Raw genomic sequence first — 21,640 nt, forward strand, 5'->3', positions numbered from 1 at the left:
AGGACAACTCCCACACCAGCCCCTAGGTAGTGGCTGCTAGCCCTGGCTGCATGTAAGTAAATCTTGGGGAGTTGGGGCTGCCTAGGAACCGATTCACATCCATAGTGGCAGAAGGCGTCTGGAGGGATCAGCGACTGGAAAGTCCTCAGGCTTGCGGCTCCAGCGTCCATTTTCTTCATGTGTACAAGATGCTGTATTCCCCGTGGAGAACAAGTGAACTGTGTGGCACCCAAGCGCTTTCTGCACACGCCCTCCAGGTCCCAGAGCCTCAGGGACCACAGTACTTGCCCTGCTGGGAATGACTACAATGGGATTTTTATCTGTGCGGGAATAACTCTTTCGTTCTTTCCCACTTTTCACCCTTACCATTTCTTCCTTTCCCCAGCCCTAGTCACACCCTGTTGTGCTCCATAGAGGGTGGATTTGGGAAAGACCTAGAGATGGAAGAGTCTATAGCTCCGAGCCATCTGCAGACTTCCAGGCTCATCCATCACTTGTGACTCATAAATGAGTGGAAAGGAGCTAATAACCACAGTCCAGGTTCTGGGTCTTAACCTGCAATTTCAGAACTGACTTTTCTCCTCACACCTCACTCCAGAATTTCTGCTCTTGACCTTGTCCCCAGAGATCATCCTATTTCTTATCCCAGAAACACGATCCTATTCCTTTGCTGTAATATAATCATAGTTCCTGGTTGTAGAGAGACCAGTAAGCATGCTCTTAACACCGGCTGAGGCTTGGGAGGTTGAGCATGTGCCTGTCAGACCTTTCTCTGTGTCGTTATTGGCTACCACCCATCCTTCAGGCTCCTAACAAGTTCTACTGTCTGATCACAGTCACCCCCCCCACCCCCCCCTGCCCTTCTGCCTTTGTAAGATGGGAGGGAAAACTGCCCTTCCACTTCCAGACCACTGAGTTAATTACATTTGGCAAATTGGGAAGCTGTCTGTACACAAAGACTCACTCTCTTGCCAGGTCTTGAGAGTTTACAAAGTATCTGGAATCAGCAGGAAAACCTAAGCTCACAATTGCTTTGGACCCTGCATCTTATTTTAGAATGCCGTCTGATGTCTAGACTACCTGCTTTGCAAGCTACACAGAAACACCCGTTTGCCTCCATCCAGACCAGAGTGCCGGTCTCCCTGAGCTTGTAGACAGGTGACTAGGATTTCACATCAGGATAAAAGACCTCTGTGACTAGTGGGATCCTCTGAACATTTTTCCAAGCACCCAGACTTTCAGATACCCATCAGCTCCTGATTATATGTACAATTTATACACTGAATAGATCAAGGACTTCTCATGAAATGGGTTTGAGATTCAATTACAAACAAGAATTTAAAGTTTTATCACAGCAACTCAAGGAAACAGAAAGTAAAGATCTCAGATATCTCCAACCACAGAAGGCAAGGTCAAGAGACTCCTGAGCTAGGCCTGCACTTCACACAAGCAGGAAGCAACCAAATATGGACTTGGACTGCCCATTCCTAGCACCATTTTAGGATCATCAGTTCTTGAAGGGGGAACAGTTATCCATGAGCCAGGGGGAAGTGCAAAGGGAACTTAAAATGAAGAGTTCTTCAAGGTCTCCAGTCCTTGAGGAGGGAAAATGTTAAGAGAGCAGGTAAATATCCTGTGTTGAGACCAAAATAGCCCACCAAAACTACAGGATGTCATAAGATGGTGGTGGTGGTAGTGATGGTGGTATTTTTAGTACCCCACCCAAGTCAGCCTAAAGTGAGTCAATTACTAGTTCCTGGCATAACAAATCTTTAATTTATCTGGGCAAAGTAAACCATGTTCCAGAGGTCAAATATAATCCAGCTAACCTCAGGACAGTGACTTTGTGCTGTGAGCTGCTCCTAGGGAGAGATTTAATGTTCCAAGCCCCTTACACTTCAATGAAAACTTGTGCTAGGGTTTAATACAATTGTCATTTCCACCCTAGAGATGACCCACTTTCAGCCTCTTGAATGTGTATTCTTTTCCTAAGAAACTTCCCTAATACTTTTATAAATAAATAAAGACTGCTGTAACAGATCCTCTGAGTACTTCCTTTCTGTAATAACCAAGTTTAACCAGGTTGTATTTAATAGGATATTAATAGAATCATATCTGTATATTAAAGTGATTTTTAATGACTTGATAACCCTAGAGGAATATGACATGGCATTTCTAAGAGCTCTAACTCATGTGATCCTTTATCTGTGTAATCAGAACAACATTCCATGTGGGGAGAAAACGCGATGAAGATCTAAGAATAGCTTCATAAATTATGCACCATCAGAAATAGAGTAGAAAGCCAGGCTGAGGTGGCTAGCTTCTGTAATTTTAGCTACTAGGTAGGCTGCTAAGGACACAGTTCAAAGCCAGCCTGGACAGAAACAAACAAACAGATTGAGGCTCTTATTTCCAGTTAACCAGCAAAAAGCTAGAAGTGGATCGATGGCTCAGCCCTGAGTTGAAGGGCTGTCCTAAAAGATAGCACCTGGGCCCTGAGTTCAAGCCCCAAGACTAACACTAAATAAAATAGAAAGTTATCATCTCTGTTCCTTTCATTTATTTTTAAGATTGAAAGACTAGTTTAAGACATCGGTTTTTTGAAAAGTACATACATTTCATAAGTTCTCTAAGGACCTTAGAGTAATAATGAGACCGTATTTTTTGTCTCTCCTCAATTGTTCAGTGGGTTTAAACAGCTCAGCTGCTGGTGGTTCACAGCAATTCAGCATGTTGGGGTAAATGTTCTATCCTGCCCAGTTAGAAGCTGGGAATAGACATAGTGCTATGCTTTTAAAATTATTAGTAGTAGTATTACAAAAGTGATGTACAGGGGGTTACAGTTACCTAAGTCAGGTAATAAGTGCATTTCGTTGTGAACCATGTTACCCTTCCTTCACTTTCTGCCAGTTTTTCCTTCCCATCCCCCTCCACAGATTGATAGTTCATTTTCAACATAGTGTCTAGTGAGAAATGCTGTGCTTTTAATAGTAAATGAGATTAAAAGCCAGCAGGAACACAGGGTCTCCCCTAGGGCCAGCTGCTCCATAACATGAGCCCTAATTCTCACCATATATTCCTAAGTTTGAGCCGGTTGGTATATTTGAGTGCCAGCATTGTTTTTGCCACAGCAGGTGGCAGGGAGTGGAGTTAAAGGGGGGGGGGGACAAGGCAGGGCTGCCTTGGACCCCACCAGATGGCTCAAGGTGGCCTCTTGCAGACCATCCTTCAACCCAAGTGTGGCAGTGAGTGGATTGTGCTGCCCGAAGGCTATGGTTAGAATTCATGTGTATTCCACCAACCATGTCAGGCACTGGTTTGGGGTAAATGAGCAGCCATGCCTTAGATAGCTGGTGTGATTGTAGACATTGCTCCTGGGGGTCTGGTATTACTTTAACCTGCTAGGAAACAGTCATTAAATCTGTACATTCTAACTCTTGTGTCTCCTCTGCATCTGCCTCTCCTTTCCTTCCCTTCCAATGTTGTTCAGGCTCTTGCTCCTTGTTTCCTTCCTGGATATTGTAGCAGTCTCCTATCTACCAGTGTGTCACCAGCCACACTCTAACTGGGCGGAGTCATCTTTGACAACAGAACTAAGCACAGCACCACCCATATCATCACCGCCTGTATCACAGCCTGTCAGAACGGCGTGCTTGGTGCCCTGTGGCTGTTCCTGCCTCACTTTCCCCCCACTTCTCTGTTCTTCCACACCTTCCTGAGCACTGTGGGGGGCCATGGGTTCAATCCCAAATAACTCAAGAAATAAAAAAAAAAATTAAAAAAGAAGAAAAGAAAGTAGTGATGACTCCATAGATACTATACGAAGACCCAGTTGTGCAAGTCAACTGGTTACTCATCACAGCAGGTAGGAAAATGCCAGCAATAACTGTGCCAAGAGAAAAACAATGTTTCTTCATTTCATTCAAAACACTCTTAAACAAGGGGAACTTTTCTCCAGAGTCCAGAAGTGCGAGGCAATAATCTTGCTGACTATAGGGAGAGTAGCCAGAACTAAGACTCAACAAAGCCTTTTTCCCAATAAAACACAAGTGTCGGAACATAGGGAAGGGGTCAAATTAAAGCACACTTGATGGTTGCCAAATATTTTCTCTTTCGCCCTTTTAGAAAATATTCTATGGAATTTTTCCCAAAGGCCATGAGCAAGCCATGAAGCTTAACAATTTGTCCATTGTAGCTATTGTTAAACCCTGGTTTTGAAATCTGTGGTCTTTGTTCTTGTATTTTTAAAGGACTACAGTGTAAGCTGCTGGATTATAGTACTTAAAGTTTACTCTTTAGTAGCTGAATTGTCTTTCATAAAGTTAGACAGTTATGAACCAAACTTTTCATGATCTTGTCTAAGATCCCAGTCTGATAAGCTAAAAAAAACTGTAGAATATTTTCCTAGCACCCGAAGTCACAAGATGCATTGTAATTTTTTTGACAGTGGGTTGTAATTTACTTAAACAATTTCTAGACTGATCCTACCTGAGTGTGTCTTTACTCCAGGTATCTAGTAGGAAAGAAATACTACAGTCTATTTGCAGATTTCTGCCACCCAGGAGCTCTCCTTTGTAATGGGGCATTTGCTCAATGAGAAACAGAAGAGTTCAGGATCATATGGTAAGAGGAGAGAATGAAGTTTGGTACACACTATATCATGGAGAGCTTAGAAGGACCAGACCCTCTACAAGCCCTGAGACCTGTAGCAAGAAGAAGGGAGAGGAGTAGATAGGTGCTTGATGGGCATTTAGCCAACAACCTTAGGCAGTGCCCAGGCTGGCCAGTGCTTTAGGACCTGGAAGCCATGCTGAACTTATCCATCTCATCTTCCCCACCCCGCAGCTAGACGGGATTTATTGATTTATTGTGCCCATCCCCCAAGTCCTGGCAGAATGCCCAGCATATGAAAATATTCTCTCTCTCTCTCTCTCTCTCTCTCTCTCTCTCTCTCTCTCTCTCTCTCTCTCTCTCTCTCTCTCTCTCTCATTCTTTCTCTACTTTCCTTCCCTCTCTCTCTCTTCATTTCTCTCTTTAGAATTAGAACTGAAAGGACTTGGTATATGGATATAGTGAAATCTTTCTAAAACTACTAATTCCTGATTCTTAATTGATTTGATGCTTTATTTTCAAAAATGAATTTCCATTAAAGCCCTTTGACACAGATGATCTGTAAATTACACATTATGTTTTCTGCTCCTCTCAGTGGGATAAGATAGGAGTAAGAATGAGGAAGTGAGGGGAGGGGAGGAACTAGTTTGCTAACTAACTTGCACTAAAATACAAGTCTCTGTCTCTTTGCATCTTCAGGACTCTAAAGCACTGGCTATGTTTCAAAAGCCAATATGATTGTAGCCAAAGGACTGAGTGGCATTACTAAAATGTCATAGCACCATAGTACCCCTTCTCTTTGTTCTTGATTTACCAAGCCAAGGGGTATTTGATCGTGAGTCCTTACAGTCGCCCTGTCTTTTCAACAAAAATATGCAGACAATAAAAGTAGCTAGAACCAGAATCCAGGCCATGATCCGAATAATTCTTTCTGTATTGAATATGTGAGCATACAACCACCCTGAAGAAAGGAAACCACAAGTTCAGCCAAGTAAAGACAGTCACTTTCAGAGTCCCAGCAATGTCTATCGCGCCATTGCAGCTTGTGCTATCTCCCTTGGACACCACGTTTGTGCTGGTGGGGAAGTGTGCCGGCCTCATGAGGGCAGGAAGACGCTTGAATCCAGGGGAAAGGAAGGAAATCCACAGCACTAACACTCTTCTCTCCTACTGAAGACATGTGCTATCTGAAGCTAACTTGTTGCTACTAGGTATCTCTTCGTTGGGAATGAATGCATATGGAATTGGAGTAATAGTTTTTTCTTCTATCAAGATATCTCCAGTCAGTCACCAAATGAATCCATTGAGCACCCTATGTGTCAAGGGCAACAATGGACTCTGCAGATACAAAGATCAATGATGTATATAGGAAGGTCAGTCCTAAGGATAGATACATCCATCAGTGGAACAAAAGAAAAGAGTTTAGAAATAGACTCACCCACATACAGTCAATCATTTTTGACAAGATAGCAAAATAATCTGCTGGAGAAAAACTAGTGTTTTCCAAAGATGGTGTGGAGCCTTCACCCTTGGGGGTACACACAAAAATAACTGGACTGAATCAGGAAAGTTAACACTGGGGCAGGGCACAAGGGCATTTTGGTGGTGAAGGAAATCACCTCATTTATTATGGCAGTTACAGGGTTGATAACTTACCAAAAAACTCACCCAAATCCCTATCTAAAGTGGTCATACTTTATTGTGGGTACCTTATACCACAGTAAAGTTCATTAAGAGGAAACCAAATCCTGAAGCTATCTTGCTTAAAATTTCCTGATGAACTATGTAAGATCCCAATTTCATCCTTTGGCTTTGGAATCCCTAAGTGGCCTGTCTACTTCCCTAAGGCATCTGGTATTAAACGGACCCTTGCTTTCTTACCAGTGTCTTTGTTTTTCTTCCTTCCTCCTGCAGTACTTACCTCCCGTGTATTGACATCACTAGTCATAGCTCAGGGGCCACCTTCCCAGTGAAGTCCTGCCTGCTTGACTCAGCCCCCAGAGCCTTCTGGTATTTTTCAACACATCCTTTACTAACTGAAATCCTTGTTTATACATACGCTTATTTACTGCTTCTCCCATGAGAGTGTAATCTCCCAAAACATGAAGATCTACTCTTGGCATCTCTAGGACTGAGAATAGTGCTTTGCACCCTAGTAGATGTCCAGTAAGTATTTCTGAGAAGCACAAAAGTAAGGAAGTGATAAGCATATACATACTGCCATGCCATAACATAGGTGACAGGGAGATCTTGAGGACTGCCAAGTAAAGGAATGGTGCTGCATGATTTGGAGTGTGCGGTGGTAACTTTACCAGTGGTCATGGGGATCGGAGAAAGATTGCCCATCATGGAGAAGGCTGCCAAAAGAAAGTGACAAGGATGGTACAGATCTAAGTAAGGGTTAAGAGGAGAAACACAGCATTCTCGGAGGATAAGGGCTACCACTGAATTGAGGATATCTTTGTACACACCTGCACTGAGGAGGGTCCCCTGGATGATAGAAGAGATTCAAGAAATGAAACATAGCATATTCTGCATATAAGACAATGTGTTTCCTTTACAATAGTTTTGAGTGATCTGCAGAACACACAGGTCAGGAGGTCCAGTGGGAAGTTGCTAACATCAACCTGAAACCCAAAGAAGAGTCAGGACTGGGGACATGGGTATGGGTATGGGAATGAGGAGGTTATGAATGAGAATTAAAGGCATGAGATAAAAGTTTAGAAAGTTAACTGTGGGTAGCCTGACAGCATGACTAATGCTGGTATCCCTGGCTATTCAGGAGGCTGAGATCTGAGAACTGAGATTTAAAGGAAGTCTGGGCAGAAAAGTACATGAGTCTCTTCAGTTAGCCAGCAAAAAGCCAGAAGTGGGAGTGTGGCTTAAGTGATAGAGTACCAGCCTTGAATGAAAAAGTTAAGAGAGAGTAGCCTGAGTTCAAGCACCAGTACCAACACCAAAAAAAAAAAGAAAGAAAAGAAAGAAAAGAAAGGAGGGAGGGAGGCAAATTAGCTTACATTTTTTTTTGAAGAAGAAGAAGGCCTTACTTACTCTAGGGGTTAACTAACTTTAAGGAGTGAAAAGAGGAGGAACTTGCAAAGACTAAAGACTGTCGAGAGCAATCAGGAGAAGCTAAGGAAATGATGAAAAAGTTTTGAGAAAGAATAGTTACTTGTGTCAATTGAGTATTTGGTAAGAGGAAGGAATAAACTTTGCAAGCCTAAATTCCCTGAGAAAGAGCTGTTTTAGAAATAGAAAATGGTAGTATGGAGAGTAAATGGCAAGTGAGGAAATGAGTTTAAGATACTGAATGTTTTCCAGAAATTGAGAAGATAGCCATAATTAGGAGAACACTGGTCTTGGTTGCTTGTATGTACACTGTTGGTTGTACACTGGTTGTATGTACACTGATGGTTATATGTACACTGATGGTTGATTCTGCAGCTGAAAATGTCTGTAAGTATTATGAGAAAAGAATATGAACTGATTGAGCATAGGCAAACATTGCCAGGTATCACCAAGGGCCTAGCAAGCACTTGAGAGAATTCCTTCATTTTTGTAATAAGTAATGGTTGTGCAATTCTCTCCAATCATGCTCTGCTCCCCTGGGTGTAGTTGCCAGGATGACAAATGCTTGGCTGCATCAAAGTCATATACTGGCAGAGCAAATGTGGCATGAGGACAAGGAGTCAAGACATTGGAGAATGTGATTGACTGAACTGAAACAGAAATAGGGTGGGAAACAGGTAGGGTGGGAGACAGAGATCAAGAAAAACAGAAGAGCTAGAAAGCCAAGTGAGGAAGCTCAGGGACCTGGAAGAACGATTCGCTACAACTAAAGATGGTTTATTAGAACTCAGTAATTACTTGGAACTTCAGAACTTAGAATTTGGAGGGCTGGGTGTTACCCTAGGATACCAGATAAAATGGAGAATTTAGGAACAGGGTGAAGGTTAGATCTTTGGACATAGAAGTATAGTCACCCATAAAAAGTCATCTCATACATCCTGATGCAGTTCACAAGGCTCTGGGAGGCAGATGAAGATCATACCCAGGGAATTCTGTGAGTGAGTAGCAGGAAACCAGAATACAGACAAGGAATAAGCTGTGGAGTTCACAGGCGCATGTACCCTGGATGCTATCAAGGGCAGTTACAAGGATGCCAGGCTGATTCTGAACTTCTTCATATTGCCAGCAGAGTTTGAGCTGGGACCAATGTAATAGATGGGAAGGGCTGAGACACCGCTTTGGTGAATATTCAGGCCATCCACAGGAAAGACAGCTGGTGGGGTCAGAAGAGACCTTATAATACACAATGAAAAGAATCCCAAATCTTCCCCCTCCCACCGCATCCCCCCAGTGCCGGAGATGAAACCTAGAGCCTTGCACATATATGCTTAGCAAGCTTTCTACCACTGAGCTATCCCCTAAATCAATGTTGAACTCTTGAAGTAAGATGACATCAGTGTAGCATAAGAAATATATCTGGTCCTGTTAAGAACTATATGTTTTAATACAAAAGCAAATTATGCTGTTATTTATTTTAAATGAAATTTAACATTGGAATCTTTTCTGAATGTTTTAAGAATTATATAGGTTCATAATTTAGCTGGATTGCTATATTTTACAAAAAGTATTATAAATGTTCATATTTATATGTATAAGTATTCATGTTTATTGGTATGTCATTTTTGTTTTTAACAGATTCTTTCTTTCTTTAACAGATTCTTAGTCAAGCACCACCTCCATGGATCCAGGACAGGTTTGTCCCATGGCCTGCTCTGAACAGTGTGTTTTCTGATAGAAGATTCCATTGGCAAACCATCTATTGCCTTACCGAACAAGCTAAGAAGATGGATCTGTTGAAGAACCATCTGACTGTGTGCTTTCTACCTTCTGTGCCCTTTCTAATCCTAGTGTCCACTCTAGCAACTGCTAAGAGTGTCAGTAACAGCACTTTAAATGGCACTGACGTGGTCTTGGGCTCTGTGCCCGTAATCATTGCCAGAACTGACCATATCATAGTCAAGGAAGGGAACAGTGCCTTGATTAATTGTAGTGTTTATGGCATCCCTGACCCGCAGTTTAAGTGGTATAATTCCATTGGCAAGCTGCTGAAAGAAGACAGTGAGAAGGAAAAAGGAGGAGGTAAGCTTTAAAGTTCTATCAAATGTCATTGATTGTAAACATGGATGTGAGAGTTAGCACCCTTGATTGTTAGATGTCTCATGCAATTCATCTTTTTGTTTAACAAAGGCAAAAACAAAAGAGAATAATATATATCCTCAAAGATTCAAAGCAGTATTAATTCTTTTGGTTTCTATTCACTGGCTCAGAAAACAAAGGGCAAACATTGAAGTCCTTTTACAAAGTGACTTGGAATTTTATAATGCATTCAAAACATTAGATAGAGACAGATGTAAGATGGATTTCCCCTGTCAGGTTCCATTGATAAGAGAGTTTTTTTGTCTCACAGAGAAATGGCTCAAATAAACAAAGTAGCAGTTGTTTATCATTAAATGTCACTTTAATTCACTGACTGTGCATTTGAAGACCACACTTCTTAAAAGAAGTCTCTGTGCAAATTCCCAACCACCCAGTGGGATTATTGTGGGTTCCTGGGGGACATGGCTGAAGTTTCTGGGCTGAGGTCCAGAGGAAAGGGGGACGCAATAGTAACAAGTAACGAGAGGCAAAGGTAGAATGCTTGGTTTTTAATGAATGAGTTTGGGACCAAAAAGTGTAACTCCCATTTCTAAGCCCTGAGCTTTTTCAGGAAAGACTCCAGCCAGAGAGAGGATTGGGATCAATGCACTTCTTGTTTTAGATGTGAGAAGTAATTGTCTGAAAACACTAGTCTGGTCTCATTGACCTGAAGGAGTTAATCTACTTTCCTCAGCAGGCCACTGGGGGTGGGAAAGTAAAGAAACCATTGTTCAGAAATAGCAGCTTATTCCTTTCTTCCCATCCCTTAGCCTTTTAACCAATGAACAATCCTCAGAAGGGTTTCTGCTCTAGGAAAACCTACATTTTTAATCTCTTTCCTTCATTTTATCTTAATTGCTGTGAGGAAGGATAGAAATGAACACCTTCTATCTCCTTAGGAGTTTCTCAAAATTACATGATTCCGGTTTCCCGTGTGTTTCCAGTGGAGTTGCCTAGCTGCCTGTGTTATGGGGGTCTGGCTGTCACCATGACACTGACATTGCTCTTGCTTAGCCATCCAATGCTGTAGGGTATGGTAAAGCTGATCCTTTACATCAAAATATTATGTACTATGAATTATATGTATGTTTGATCTAGGAGAATTCCTAATCCTGTAAAATTAAGGGACCATAAAATGGTGACTGAAATTTGCTAGAGGTCCTGCTGCTCATTAAGTGGCTATGACTAGAACCTTGATAACTGACAGTGAAGAGATGAGGAAACATCACCCCTAGCCCAGACTCCTTTCCATCCCTGCAGATGTTTCCTCCATGGACCATGAGTCAAAAACAAGGTAACATCGCTCTTGGGAAGTGAGGGCTGTAGCTATGGTAACTTCCACACTCAAACCCCCCTATACATACCTAATCAGGTCTTTTTGTAGGGTGGGACCACCGCTAGGGATGTCAGGATGACTGAGGGGAACAAGGATTCAAGATGTGAATCTACCTTTCACCTGGACCATGAAGCAAAGGTTATTCCTGTATGTTAAAGACATGGCACTGAAAAAAAAAAAGAAGAAAAGTATAGGAACAACAGAGTTGGGACCTTAATTTCTGTCAGCATGTTTGAGCATGCTGTCTCAGAGAAATATGCAGTGTCTTAATTGAAAAGGCCCTTGTAGCTATGGACTTAGTCTTGGAAGACAGACAGACACTGTGCATTGGCATCTTCATATAGATATTGAAGAGTTCAGACCAGGTAACAGTCACATGAGGCTCAGTTATCTTTCATTGTGAGACCAAGGTGGCCTGTAATAGTGGCCCATCAGTAAATTACAAGGTAGCTGCTGGAAAGCCTTTGGCAGGCAGAACTGCTCCATCAGAATTCAGCACTCCCCTTCTTTGTAGCTAGAGGCCTTGCCGATATAAGTCAATTTCCTTTTAAAAATCTCCTAAAGAAAATGCATTTTCAGTTTTTAAAATGACTCATAGTACTAGTAACTTGATGTTCCAGCTCGGCCTTTATAATTACAAGTGCATAATAATAGTAATTCCAGAGCATAAGTAGCATGGGGTAATACACACAGTGTTACAACTAAGAAGTACATAGAAAATCTCAAAAGTTAAAAAAGGAAAATATCAAAAGTGAAAGATTCCTCCTCATAAAAATATTAGAACCATGGTACTAAAATAGGCTATTAAAGAGCTCACAGACTTTGCCTTTCTTTGTTTGTTTGTTATAGTCAGTCATGGGGCCTGAACTCTGGGCCTGGGCATTGTCCCTCAGCTCTTCAGCCTTGAGCTGAAGAGCTCTACCACTTGAGCCACAGCCCCACTTCTGGCTTTTTCTGCTTTTGTGGTGCTGAAGAATCAAAACTAGGGCCTCATGCATGAAAGGCAAGCACTCTACCTTTGAGCCACCTTCCCAGCCCCAACTTTTCTTTTCTTTTTTTTTCTTTTTGTTTGTTGTGAACTCTGGGTCTGGGAGCTGTCCCTCAGCTCTTCAGCTCAAGGCAAGCGCTCTACCACATGAGCCACGGCACCACTTCCAGTTTCCTGGTGGTTTATTGGAGATAAGAGTCTCACGGACTTTCCTGCCCAGGCTGCCTTTTTGAACCATGATCCTCAGATCTCAGCCTCCTGAGTAGCTAGGATTACAAGCATGAGCCACTGGTGTCCAACCCAATTTTTCATTTTTGATAGAGCAAATACTTGTTTTGTAACACCATCGTAGGTTTTATTTTTCGAACCAACTGGCTTGAAGTTTAAATGTTGCAGTTACAAGTCTACCAAGAAGGAGTTGAATATCAAGTGGAAAATGATGCTAATATAGAACCTTTCCTAAATACCACAACTACCATTTAAACCTAGCTAGCAAAATGAAGATCATTTTCATCAACAACTGCCATTTATTAAGTCCCTGTGGTTAGATGTATTATTTCTGATCCTTAAGTAGGATAGCAAGGTGTTACTAATCTTCACATGGGAAACCAAGTGAAAGGACAGAATCTTGCACAAGTCAAGTGTGGCTAGCTGGTGTTGATTCTAACCTCTGTGCCCAGCTAACATCTGTTTAGTCTCAGTTGGGGAGAAGGGTCGAGGAACATGGAACCCAGCCTGGGTAATGGAAAGAATACCATCCAAGTTGGACAGTGTTAGAATTGTGTTGTAGGGCCTGTATGTACATTACATGAACAAGACAGAACCTAAAGGAAGAAGACAAGTGAGTCCCATCAGCTTAGGAGGGATTAATCAATCTTTGGGAATTCAGCAGGCAACTCCAAAGGACTACAGAATATCTAACGCAAACTCAGGCTTTTATAAAAGGCACATTTATTTGTCAATACAGGAGAACTGAAATGTGTTGTTTATATTATTAAACTGCCATTAAATTGATTATATTATTGTTTCTAATCTTAAATTGGATAACATTGTGTCCTAACTTACTGGATATTTTGAGTTATTATTTGTTAGGTTGATTTATAATTTCTATAGTCTTTGTGTGCATCCATGTATATTGTAGGTCTGTCATGGCCAGCACCCCTACCAAATCTGTAATATTTCAACAGTCTTCGTCATCTAACAAGTTGCTCCTGGTACACAACATCATTCATTTTGTGCTTTGTCTAGAAAGAGGCAATTTCTTATTTGCTGAGAAAGTAAGATAGCTGCTATTCACATCAGTCCTGTGGGTTCTAGAAAGAACTGGATTATCTTCTGTGGCACAGTTGGTCTGCTTGAGTCCCTGATACTTCCCAATTCCATCTGTGTAATCTATAGTTGGGAGAGTATTTTTTGTTGTTGTTTTTGTTTTTTCTTAGTAGTTCACCAAAGAATCTGTGCAATGATCTACGAACCATGCTCTGGAAATAACTGAGGAAACAAGCAACATGAGTAACCACACATGCTTACAAAATGTACCATTTTTGTTTTGCTAGGGGTGAATAGAAATGTCTAGCTGCCAGAAAAATGTATGGGGAAAAAGTGCCAGTTATTTCAGGAATTAATTATTCGATGTATTTTTGCCACGACATCTTACAGAGACCTTAAACCATCTACACTAACATTTCTTTTTTATTTTTTGTCAGCCATGGGGTTTGAACTCAGGGCCTGGGTGCTGTCTCGGAGCTTTTTCACTCAACACCAACACTCTACCCCTTTGAGCCACTCAGTACTTCTGGTTTTCTGGTGCTTAATTGGACATAAGAGTCTCACAGACTTTCCTGCCCAGGCTTGGCACTGGGATTCTCAGATCTCAGCCTCCTGAGTATCTAGGATTACATGCTGAGCCACCAGTGCCCAGCCACAGGAGCACTTATCAGATAATTAACAAGTGTTTCAAGAAAGTCAGCTGATATAACCTTGTAAGCAGCCTAGACTTGTTAGAGAGTAAGTTTTAAATTCTTCTTCAAGTTAGGTTTCTGACCTTACTGTGAATTTAATTTGCATATTTCTATATAACCAAAAACCCTTAAGAATTTTATTTAATAAATATGTACCTGAGTAATCTGAGCTGAATTGTAGGATCTTCACGGTGGTTGGAATTGCAATTTTAGCATTGTGGAATTCATTACCACAAATTTCACCTCTGTTGCTTTGCATATTTTAATAGATTGTGCAATGACTTTTAACTAGTTCTGCAAGGCACAACAAGCCAGCGAGGTTTTAAGAATGTAGTTTATCAGCTCCCTACTTTACACACGGACACACACATTATATATATGTGCACACATATATATTGTATGCATAGAAACATGTGTACATTTGCCTAATTCCGTGGTTCTCACTGCTACCTATTTCCCCTCAAGAGTCTCTGTGGCCAGGTCTAGAGACTTGGCCTCTAGTGGGTAGAGGCCAGGGATGCTGCTAAACAGCTTACAGTGCACAGGACAGGGCCCTACAGCAAAGAATTTTCCAACTCAAAATACAACAGGGCTAATATTGAGAAAACTCTGGTCAAGCCTTAAGAGTACCTGCAAAGGGGCCTAATATATTAGATCTAGGTTCATTTTCAAAATTGGACCATACTACGGGCTAAGCTGGTAACCATTTTGTGTTTCCTTAGTGAGTTGGGCTTCATTTGGAATGTGAGCCCACACAGCTTCAGTCTTAGCAGTGAAAAGAACCCCTCCAGATCCACTTCAGATAAGGATAACAACCAAGATTCCCCCAAAACTAGAAGTTATTTATAGGAAGCCAGGGGAGGGTGCTTTTGTTTTGGAAGACCACTTGTAGTTCTTCCCAGGACAGATTATTGCTAGCTCTCGTGAAATTACATGCTTCTCCTTTAAAACAAAACAAAAAGATCAAATTAGCTAGAGGATCAGAAGTGTCCTTTTCTAAGATATAAAAAGGCAGTAGGATCTTTTCAGATATTCATACCTTTACGCAAAACAGAGCTGTAGATTCTGAATAGCAAAATCCTTCTATGCCCACCTTCTTGAGCCAAAAGCTGAAGTGAGCTGCATTAACCTAGGTCAGGGGTATTCCACATGCTGTAGGAAGTAGCCTTTTAGGACTGCCCGAGCACTCTCTGAAGAGCACCCTTAGGAGGATTGAGGGTGTGAGGCACAAGAGCCCTTGCAGTTTGTGGAGTTTATAACCTGATTCTGCAGTGCCTTCAGAGAGCTGTCTGCAACCGATGCCCTGTAACAGGTGCAGCCATGCCGTGCTAAGTGTGTGTTGAGTTACGTTTCAAAAACAACAGAAAAAGGTATATGTCCTTTCTCTTCAGGCACCTGAATTTCACCTAGTGTGAAATAGGCACCACATTCATAGGCACAAAGTCATGTATTCATTTTCTGCTTGCTTGAAGAGAATCAGTTCAGTGTGGCAGTCACTCAAGAGGATGTTCTGTTGATGTTTGCATAAATTACATGAATTGGAACCCTCACCACCTGAATAACTGAAGTTGATTTCAAGAAAACATCATACATGTTGTGGCAGATTGAAGGCCTGAGAGGCAAAGTTTCTTAAGGAGGTTGTGAGGAGAGCTTTAGTCTGTTTACACCACTCATTGGAAATATAGATGAACCATGCATCAGCTGGTTTCCACAGAAGAATGTCTCTGAGGGAAAAAAATGTCCTTTCTTTTGAATGAATAATTTGTGGGAAGTTGTAAGAGCTTAGCGTTTGGGTACAGTGTTAATTTTTAATGCTCAGTGATGATCAGGAAGAGCTGGGAAGAGTTAGAATTTCAGTAAACATGGAGTTTGGGGAAAAGCAGTCATTGCGGAGTCTGTGGGGGTTAACGTTCATGCTTTCCCTGTGGTTCTTCAGCTCCTGGACGTGTTGATTCTGCTCACTTCTCCTCAGGAATAATTTGGTCAGAGGGTGTTTGTGTGAGTGATAGTTCAGATGGTACCATATGTCGGCTTCACGTCGAGTCAGGGGCACCCTGTACCAGAGCATTTCTTGCTGTTTACAGGATTAACTGTAGCCCTAGGATGCTGCTGTTCTCATTGTTGGCCCTGTCCTGTTTAACACCATTACCTGCACATGCCACCATGCTGAGCACAGTGAGCCAGGTCAATTGCCTTCCTGGAATGAGACTAAGTATCAGCTTCTCCTAGAGGCAGCTGCAGGGAAGGAAAGCTCTGGAAACATCATCTGAAGAAGAGAATTTTTTTTAATTATCTTCATTTTGTTGCATTCATTAATGTTTTCCCAGATGGTCTAGGCTTGACTGATTTAATGAATTTCAAGAAGCCTAAAAGTAGGTCGTAGGTTATATCCAGTTTAAATTTTGATGGATGCTTGCTTCCCAATTGACTTTCATAATGTGTTGGCAACCTAACCCCTCTCAGCAATAGATGGGGTAGGTTTTTCTACACATTCCCAACACATGATTGCCAACAGTGCCCCTCTTCATTTTGACAGTCTGGAAAGGTGAAAGTTATGTTTTAAAATATTATTTTGATCTCATGATATGTGTATGTGTGTTAACTATTTCTGACAGTACTGGAGCATGAACTCGGGGCCTCACTCTTACTTAGCTTGCTTGCCCAGCTTGCACTCTGCCATTTGAACCATGCCTCCAACTCTGCTTTTTGCTGGTTATATTGGAGATGAGTCCTTTGGATTTTTTTTTTCCACCTGGGCCAGTTTGGAACCATAAAACCAGATCTCAACCTCCCAACTGGCTAGTAATACAGGCATAAGCCACTGGTGAACAGCTTATCTCTTTTAATTTTACTACAGTTTATCAATAATGACTTTATACACTTTGACACCATTTGCAATTCTTGTTTTGGTGAGTTACCTGTTCATGTCCTGTTTTCATTTTTTTTTAGGGTTTCTGTCTTGGCTTGCTAAATTCATAGGGGTTTTATATTTTATAGTCATTAAGCATTTGAATTTTCTCCCAGTCTTTTTTTTTTCAGTCATTTGGCTTGAACTCTGAGCCTGGTCACTGGCTCCTTTTGAGGTTAGCACTCTACCACTTGAGTCACAGTGCCACTTCTGGTTTTTTCTGTGATTAACTGGAGATCAGAGTCTCACAGACTTTCCTGCCCAGGCTGGCTTTGAACTGTGATTCCCAGCTCTCAGTTTTCTGAGTAGCTAGGATTATAGGCATGGGCCACTAACACCCAGCTGAGTAATTTTTTTCTAATTAATATATTGTATAGTACAAAAATAATTTTAATCTAATCCATTAGTAGTGTTCTTTAGAACTTCTGCGATTTTTTTAACGCTTAGAAAAACCTGCCTGTCAGAGATTTGTAAGAATTATTTTTATGTCCTCTATTAATTCTGTACTTTTAATTTTATACTTGCATCTTCAGGGTGCTTGGGACTTATTTGTATGCATCACATAAAATAGAGATTCGCCTTTTATTCTTTTCTCATGATCAGCCACATCTCAGTAAGGCCACAGTGTTATTTTAAAAATGTCTACAGTTAGCTTTATCTGCTTCCAGACTTTCAAGTTTTCTCCTCTGCCTCATTTGGGTCAGGCTTTCTCTAGGAAGGAGGTGAGACACCAGGGTGGGGTCTGAACTGAGTAAAGGGATGTCTGAGCAGGGTATTCAGAGAAGCAGAGCATGCCACGCAGAGAGGAAGCAGGTAGGAAGGTCCTGTGGCCTACGATGTTAAATAAGGCAAGGCTGCCTGAGAACAGTCAGGTAAAAAAGGTGGTACAGATGCACAAGGGGCTCCCATTCTCTTGTAGAGAAGATATGAAGTCTTTGCACACTACTGGGCCTCGTGTAGTCTGGCTCTGCATTCCTAGCAAGCCTTGTCTCCACCCAAGCCCTGCCTGGTTTCATACATGGTTTGTCACACTGTGTTCTGTCTTGCTCCTGGGCTCCCTGACTCTTCCCTCCTTTTCTGGTCCTGAGAGTCCCTGCTCCTTACTCCTTTCCTCTTCCCACCTTCTCCACCTGGCTGGCCTCTTCTAGGAAGCCCTGTGCCTCTTCCCACTCACATCTCCTCGCATGCCATTGCACTTGGCAGGCAAGACTGGAACTGTCTCTTGGAATCTATTTCCCTATGGGGACTGGATGATTTTTGAAGTCAGAAACTGGCTCTTACTCATCTTTGTATTCTCATCATCTAAGCAGGGAGCCTGGAATACAGACAATTTGTTCAGTGATATCTGTTGACTGAATGAGTGAACAGGATTTAAAAGATCGTTGCCCTTCTTAAAATGTCAGCTTTGTTGTGCAGCATAACACACACACACACACACACACACACACACACACACACACGCTGCCGCGCAGCTCAGAAACAACATCTGTTAGCTTTTTCTCTTTGCAGAGGAGGGAGAGGTTGCCACCACAACGTTTGCAGTCACATGTGGGAGGGAGATGTTCACCTGACTTGTGCTTAGAGTTTCTGGGGGAGACTGTGACTAATTTCTGGGCCACTTCTAGTCTTACAATAATGCATGTGTCAGTATTTTAGCCTAACACCTCATGTGTATCACCTCACAAGACAGCTGTGGAAGAAGTGGCGGCAGAAGGGAAGGAGGGTACTACAGTCTGAGCCAGATACAGGAAGTGAACAAGTGAAGCAATGGGAAGAATGCTAGGGAAGCGGCCTTTTGTATTACATTCAAGGAGTAATGGTTATACACCTCTCTCTCTCTCTTTTTTTTTCCTTTTTGGTGCCGGTCTTAAACTCAGAGCCTGGGCACTGTCCCTGAGCTTTTGTGTTCCAGGCTTGAGTCACAGCTCCACTTCTGGCTTTTTTTTTTTTTTTTTTTTTTTTGTAGCTTAAAGAGTCTTACAGATTTTCCTGCACAGACTGGCTTCAAAGCATGATTCTCACATCTCAGCCTCCTGAGTAACTAGGATTACAGGGGTGAGCCACCAGTGCCCAGCCATCTGCCTTTCTTTTTAATTGCTTCTCAAATTGTTACATATGAAACTGAGTTGGCATAAGCTACTGACAACCTCAGGTTTTTATTTACACTAACATGATGCAGCTGCACAAAAATCTAATGCTGTGTTGACATTCCCACACAGCTAGTTTAAACCACTCAGCAATAGCACTGTGTCTACCTGCTTCATACTTTAGTATTCTGTACTGCTTTCCTTCTATGCCAAGTACATAGAAATGTTCTGTCTTGGTGTTTATTGATAGTTTCTCCACTTTAAAGGGTGGGGCGGGGGAAGAAGTAAACAAATGGATCTGAATCATTCTTTATACAAATAACCCACCTTCTATCCTACCTTCACCCTAGTTCCTACTGTGATTTCCAACAAAAGAAGAAAGATAAAATAAAGGAAGACAAAGAAACTTCTGCAAGGCTAGTCCAAGTCTTTAAAATCCAGTATCTTCCATACAGAACAAGTTTCCCACCAATGGGGGTATTTTTTTTTCCTATGCCTGCTATAGTCTGCTTTATGAAATGTGAAGATTACAGGAAAAGTGGATCAAGCAAGTTCCCTGACCTTGTGTTATTATATGTTCCCCTAAATCTGCTGCTGAAGGATGGAAGTTCATGCACAGGGAATGGAAGTGGTAGAAGGTTTGCTGGGTCCCATCTGAACAGAGAAACAGCACAGGCTTGGTGCTGTCTGCCTGTGTATGCACATTCAAGACACTGAAAAATACTAGTCTTTCCAAACCAATGCTTTCTACTCTTGAGGGAAAATACACAGGCTGAATTGTTAGGAAAGGGTTATTCTGGGATACCAGGAACTTCCCTTCACAGATGGTCTTTCAGAAGGCAAAGCAATGTAAACTCATCTATGAGGAAGCTTCATGCCAGTTTTACCACATCCAGTAAGTGGGAGAAGCTATGGCCCCAGGAAGGTACTACATTAATTCCCTCTAGCCTCTTTAGTCCTTGGGGCCAGGCATTGTGCCTTACACCTGTAGACCTAGCTGCTTGGGAGACAGGGCTCAGGAAGATCTTGGCCCAATGCCTGCCTGGACAAGAAGCATGAGATCCTAATCTGAAAACTAACCTAAAGCACAAAGGGCTGGAGGTGTAGCTGTAGTGGTAGAACACCAAGTTTAAGGTCCTGAGTTTAAACTCTGTTACTGTTACTCTGTTAGGAATGAAAAAAGCTCTTATTCCCTCATTCCATAGTCCATTGAAACCTGGTCACTTATGTGTCCTTGAGATTTTTTTTTTAACGTATGCTGATTTGAGTAAGCATTAGGCTTTTTATTAGAAATAAAAGTCACTACCACCAGGGGAAGAAATAAGTAAAATACACTGTAGAATAAAAAGGGAACTCCATGTTAAATTGTTACCATTCTCAAGAGAGGTTTCTCTGGTTGGCGGAGGGAATGAAAGAGCTTTTAGAAGTCCCAGCATGCCAGGCCTTACTCCTCCCTCTTCCAGGGACAGCAGTATTGAGAGCTAGTAGGCTTTCATTTCTGACTCCAACCCAACACCCTGGCACCAAACCCAGGATCATGTTTTCCAGGGGCTTCCTGGCTCAGGCCAGGAATTAATTTCAAGCTCATTGGATAGAGACCTTTATTCAGGACCATAAAAGATGTACACACACACACACACACACACACACACACACACACACACACACACACACACACACACACACACACACACACACACACACACACACACACACACACACACACACACACACACACACACACACACACACACACACACACACACACACACACACACACACGGGAGGAACACAAAACACTACATAAAAAGTTAATAAATAAAATGCTTTATGTTCTGAAAGGCTGAAAGGCAGGTTACTCTCATAAAAATGTATTCACTAGTCATGCAGAGACCTACTCTGGTAGTGGGCCTTGAACTCAGAGCCTTACAAACTCACTTTGGCTTTTTCACACAAGGCAAGGCTGGTACTCTACTTCTGGAACCATGGCTCCACTTCCAGTTTTTGGTGGTTGCTTGTAGATAAGAGTCTCTCAGGGGCTGGGAAGGTGGCTCAGTGGTAGAGTGTTTGCTTTGCATGCATGAGGCCCTGGGTTCGATTACTCAGCACCACATAAGCAGAAAAATCCAGAAGTGGCGCTGTAGCTCAAGTAGTAGAGTGCTAGCCTTGAGCTGAAGAGCTGAGGGACAATGCCCAGGCCCCACAACCAACCAAAAAAAAAAAAAGTCTCATAGACTTTTCATCCCAGACTGGCTTTGAACCTTGATCCTCAGATCTCAATCTCTTGAGTAGTTAGGATGACAGGCGTGAGCCACCAGCTCATGTTAATTTAAAAGTTCCTAGTTATATAGTTAACAAGGTCTTTCTTAAAGGCACAGTGTTTTCCAGATTATTTCTCTCAGTGTCTACTAGGATGTGGAGTTGCACAATATGGTTTGTTGGTTAGCAAGGTAACCTGTGGCTGAGGATGTAGCATAGTGGTAGGTTCTTGCCAGGCCTGTATAAGACTTTTCATTTGATCCCACTGCCAGAAAATAAGAAAAT

The 21,640-nt window shown here is 42.0% G+C and overlaps 1 protein-coding gene and 1 long non-coding RNA gene across 5 annotated transcripts in view; one reads left to right on the forward strand and one right to left on the reverse strand.

Annotated features, from left to right (window-relative positions):
* The window catches only part of LOC138823296 (uncharacterized), a 245,193-nt gene that overhangs the window by 101,595 nt on the left and 121,958 nt on the right, over window positions 1–21,640 (reverse strand). The window lies entirely within an intron of this gene.
* Mfap3l (microfibril associated protein 3 like) overlaps window positions 1–21,640 on the forward strand; it is a 39,561-nt gene that overhangs the window by 11,705 nt on the left and 6,216 nt on the right. For 2 of the 4 annotated variants that reach the window (XM_070016479.1, XM_070016483.1), the window contains exon 2: window positions 9,336–9,759. In XM_070016479.1, coding sequence (XP_069872580.1) covers window positions 9,465–9,759 — 295 coding nt within the window. In that variant the 5' untranslated portion in view covers window positions 9,336–9,464. Of the gene's footprint in view, window positions 1–5,813; window positions 8,679–9,335; window positions 9,760–21,640 lie in introns of those variants that run through there. The other 2 variants (XM_070016481.1, XM_070016480.1) reach the window with 2 other exon arrangements.

The sequence above is a fragment of the Dipodomys merriami genome, unplaced genomic scaffold, assembly GCF_024711535.1.
Source record: "Dipodomys merriami isolate MVZ:Mamm:240054 unplaced genomic scaffold, mDipMer1.0.p SCAF_12, whole genome shotgun sequence".
Classification (NCBI taxonomy): domain Eukaryota; kingdom Metazoa; phylum Chordata; class Mammalia; order Rodentia; family Heteromyidae; genus Dipodomys; species Dipodomys merriami.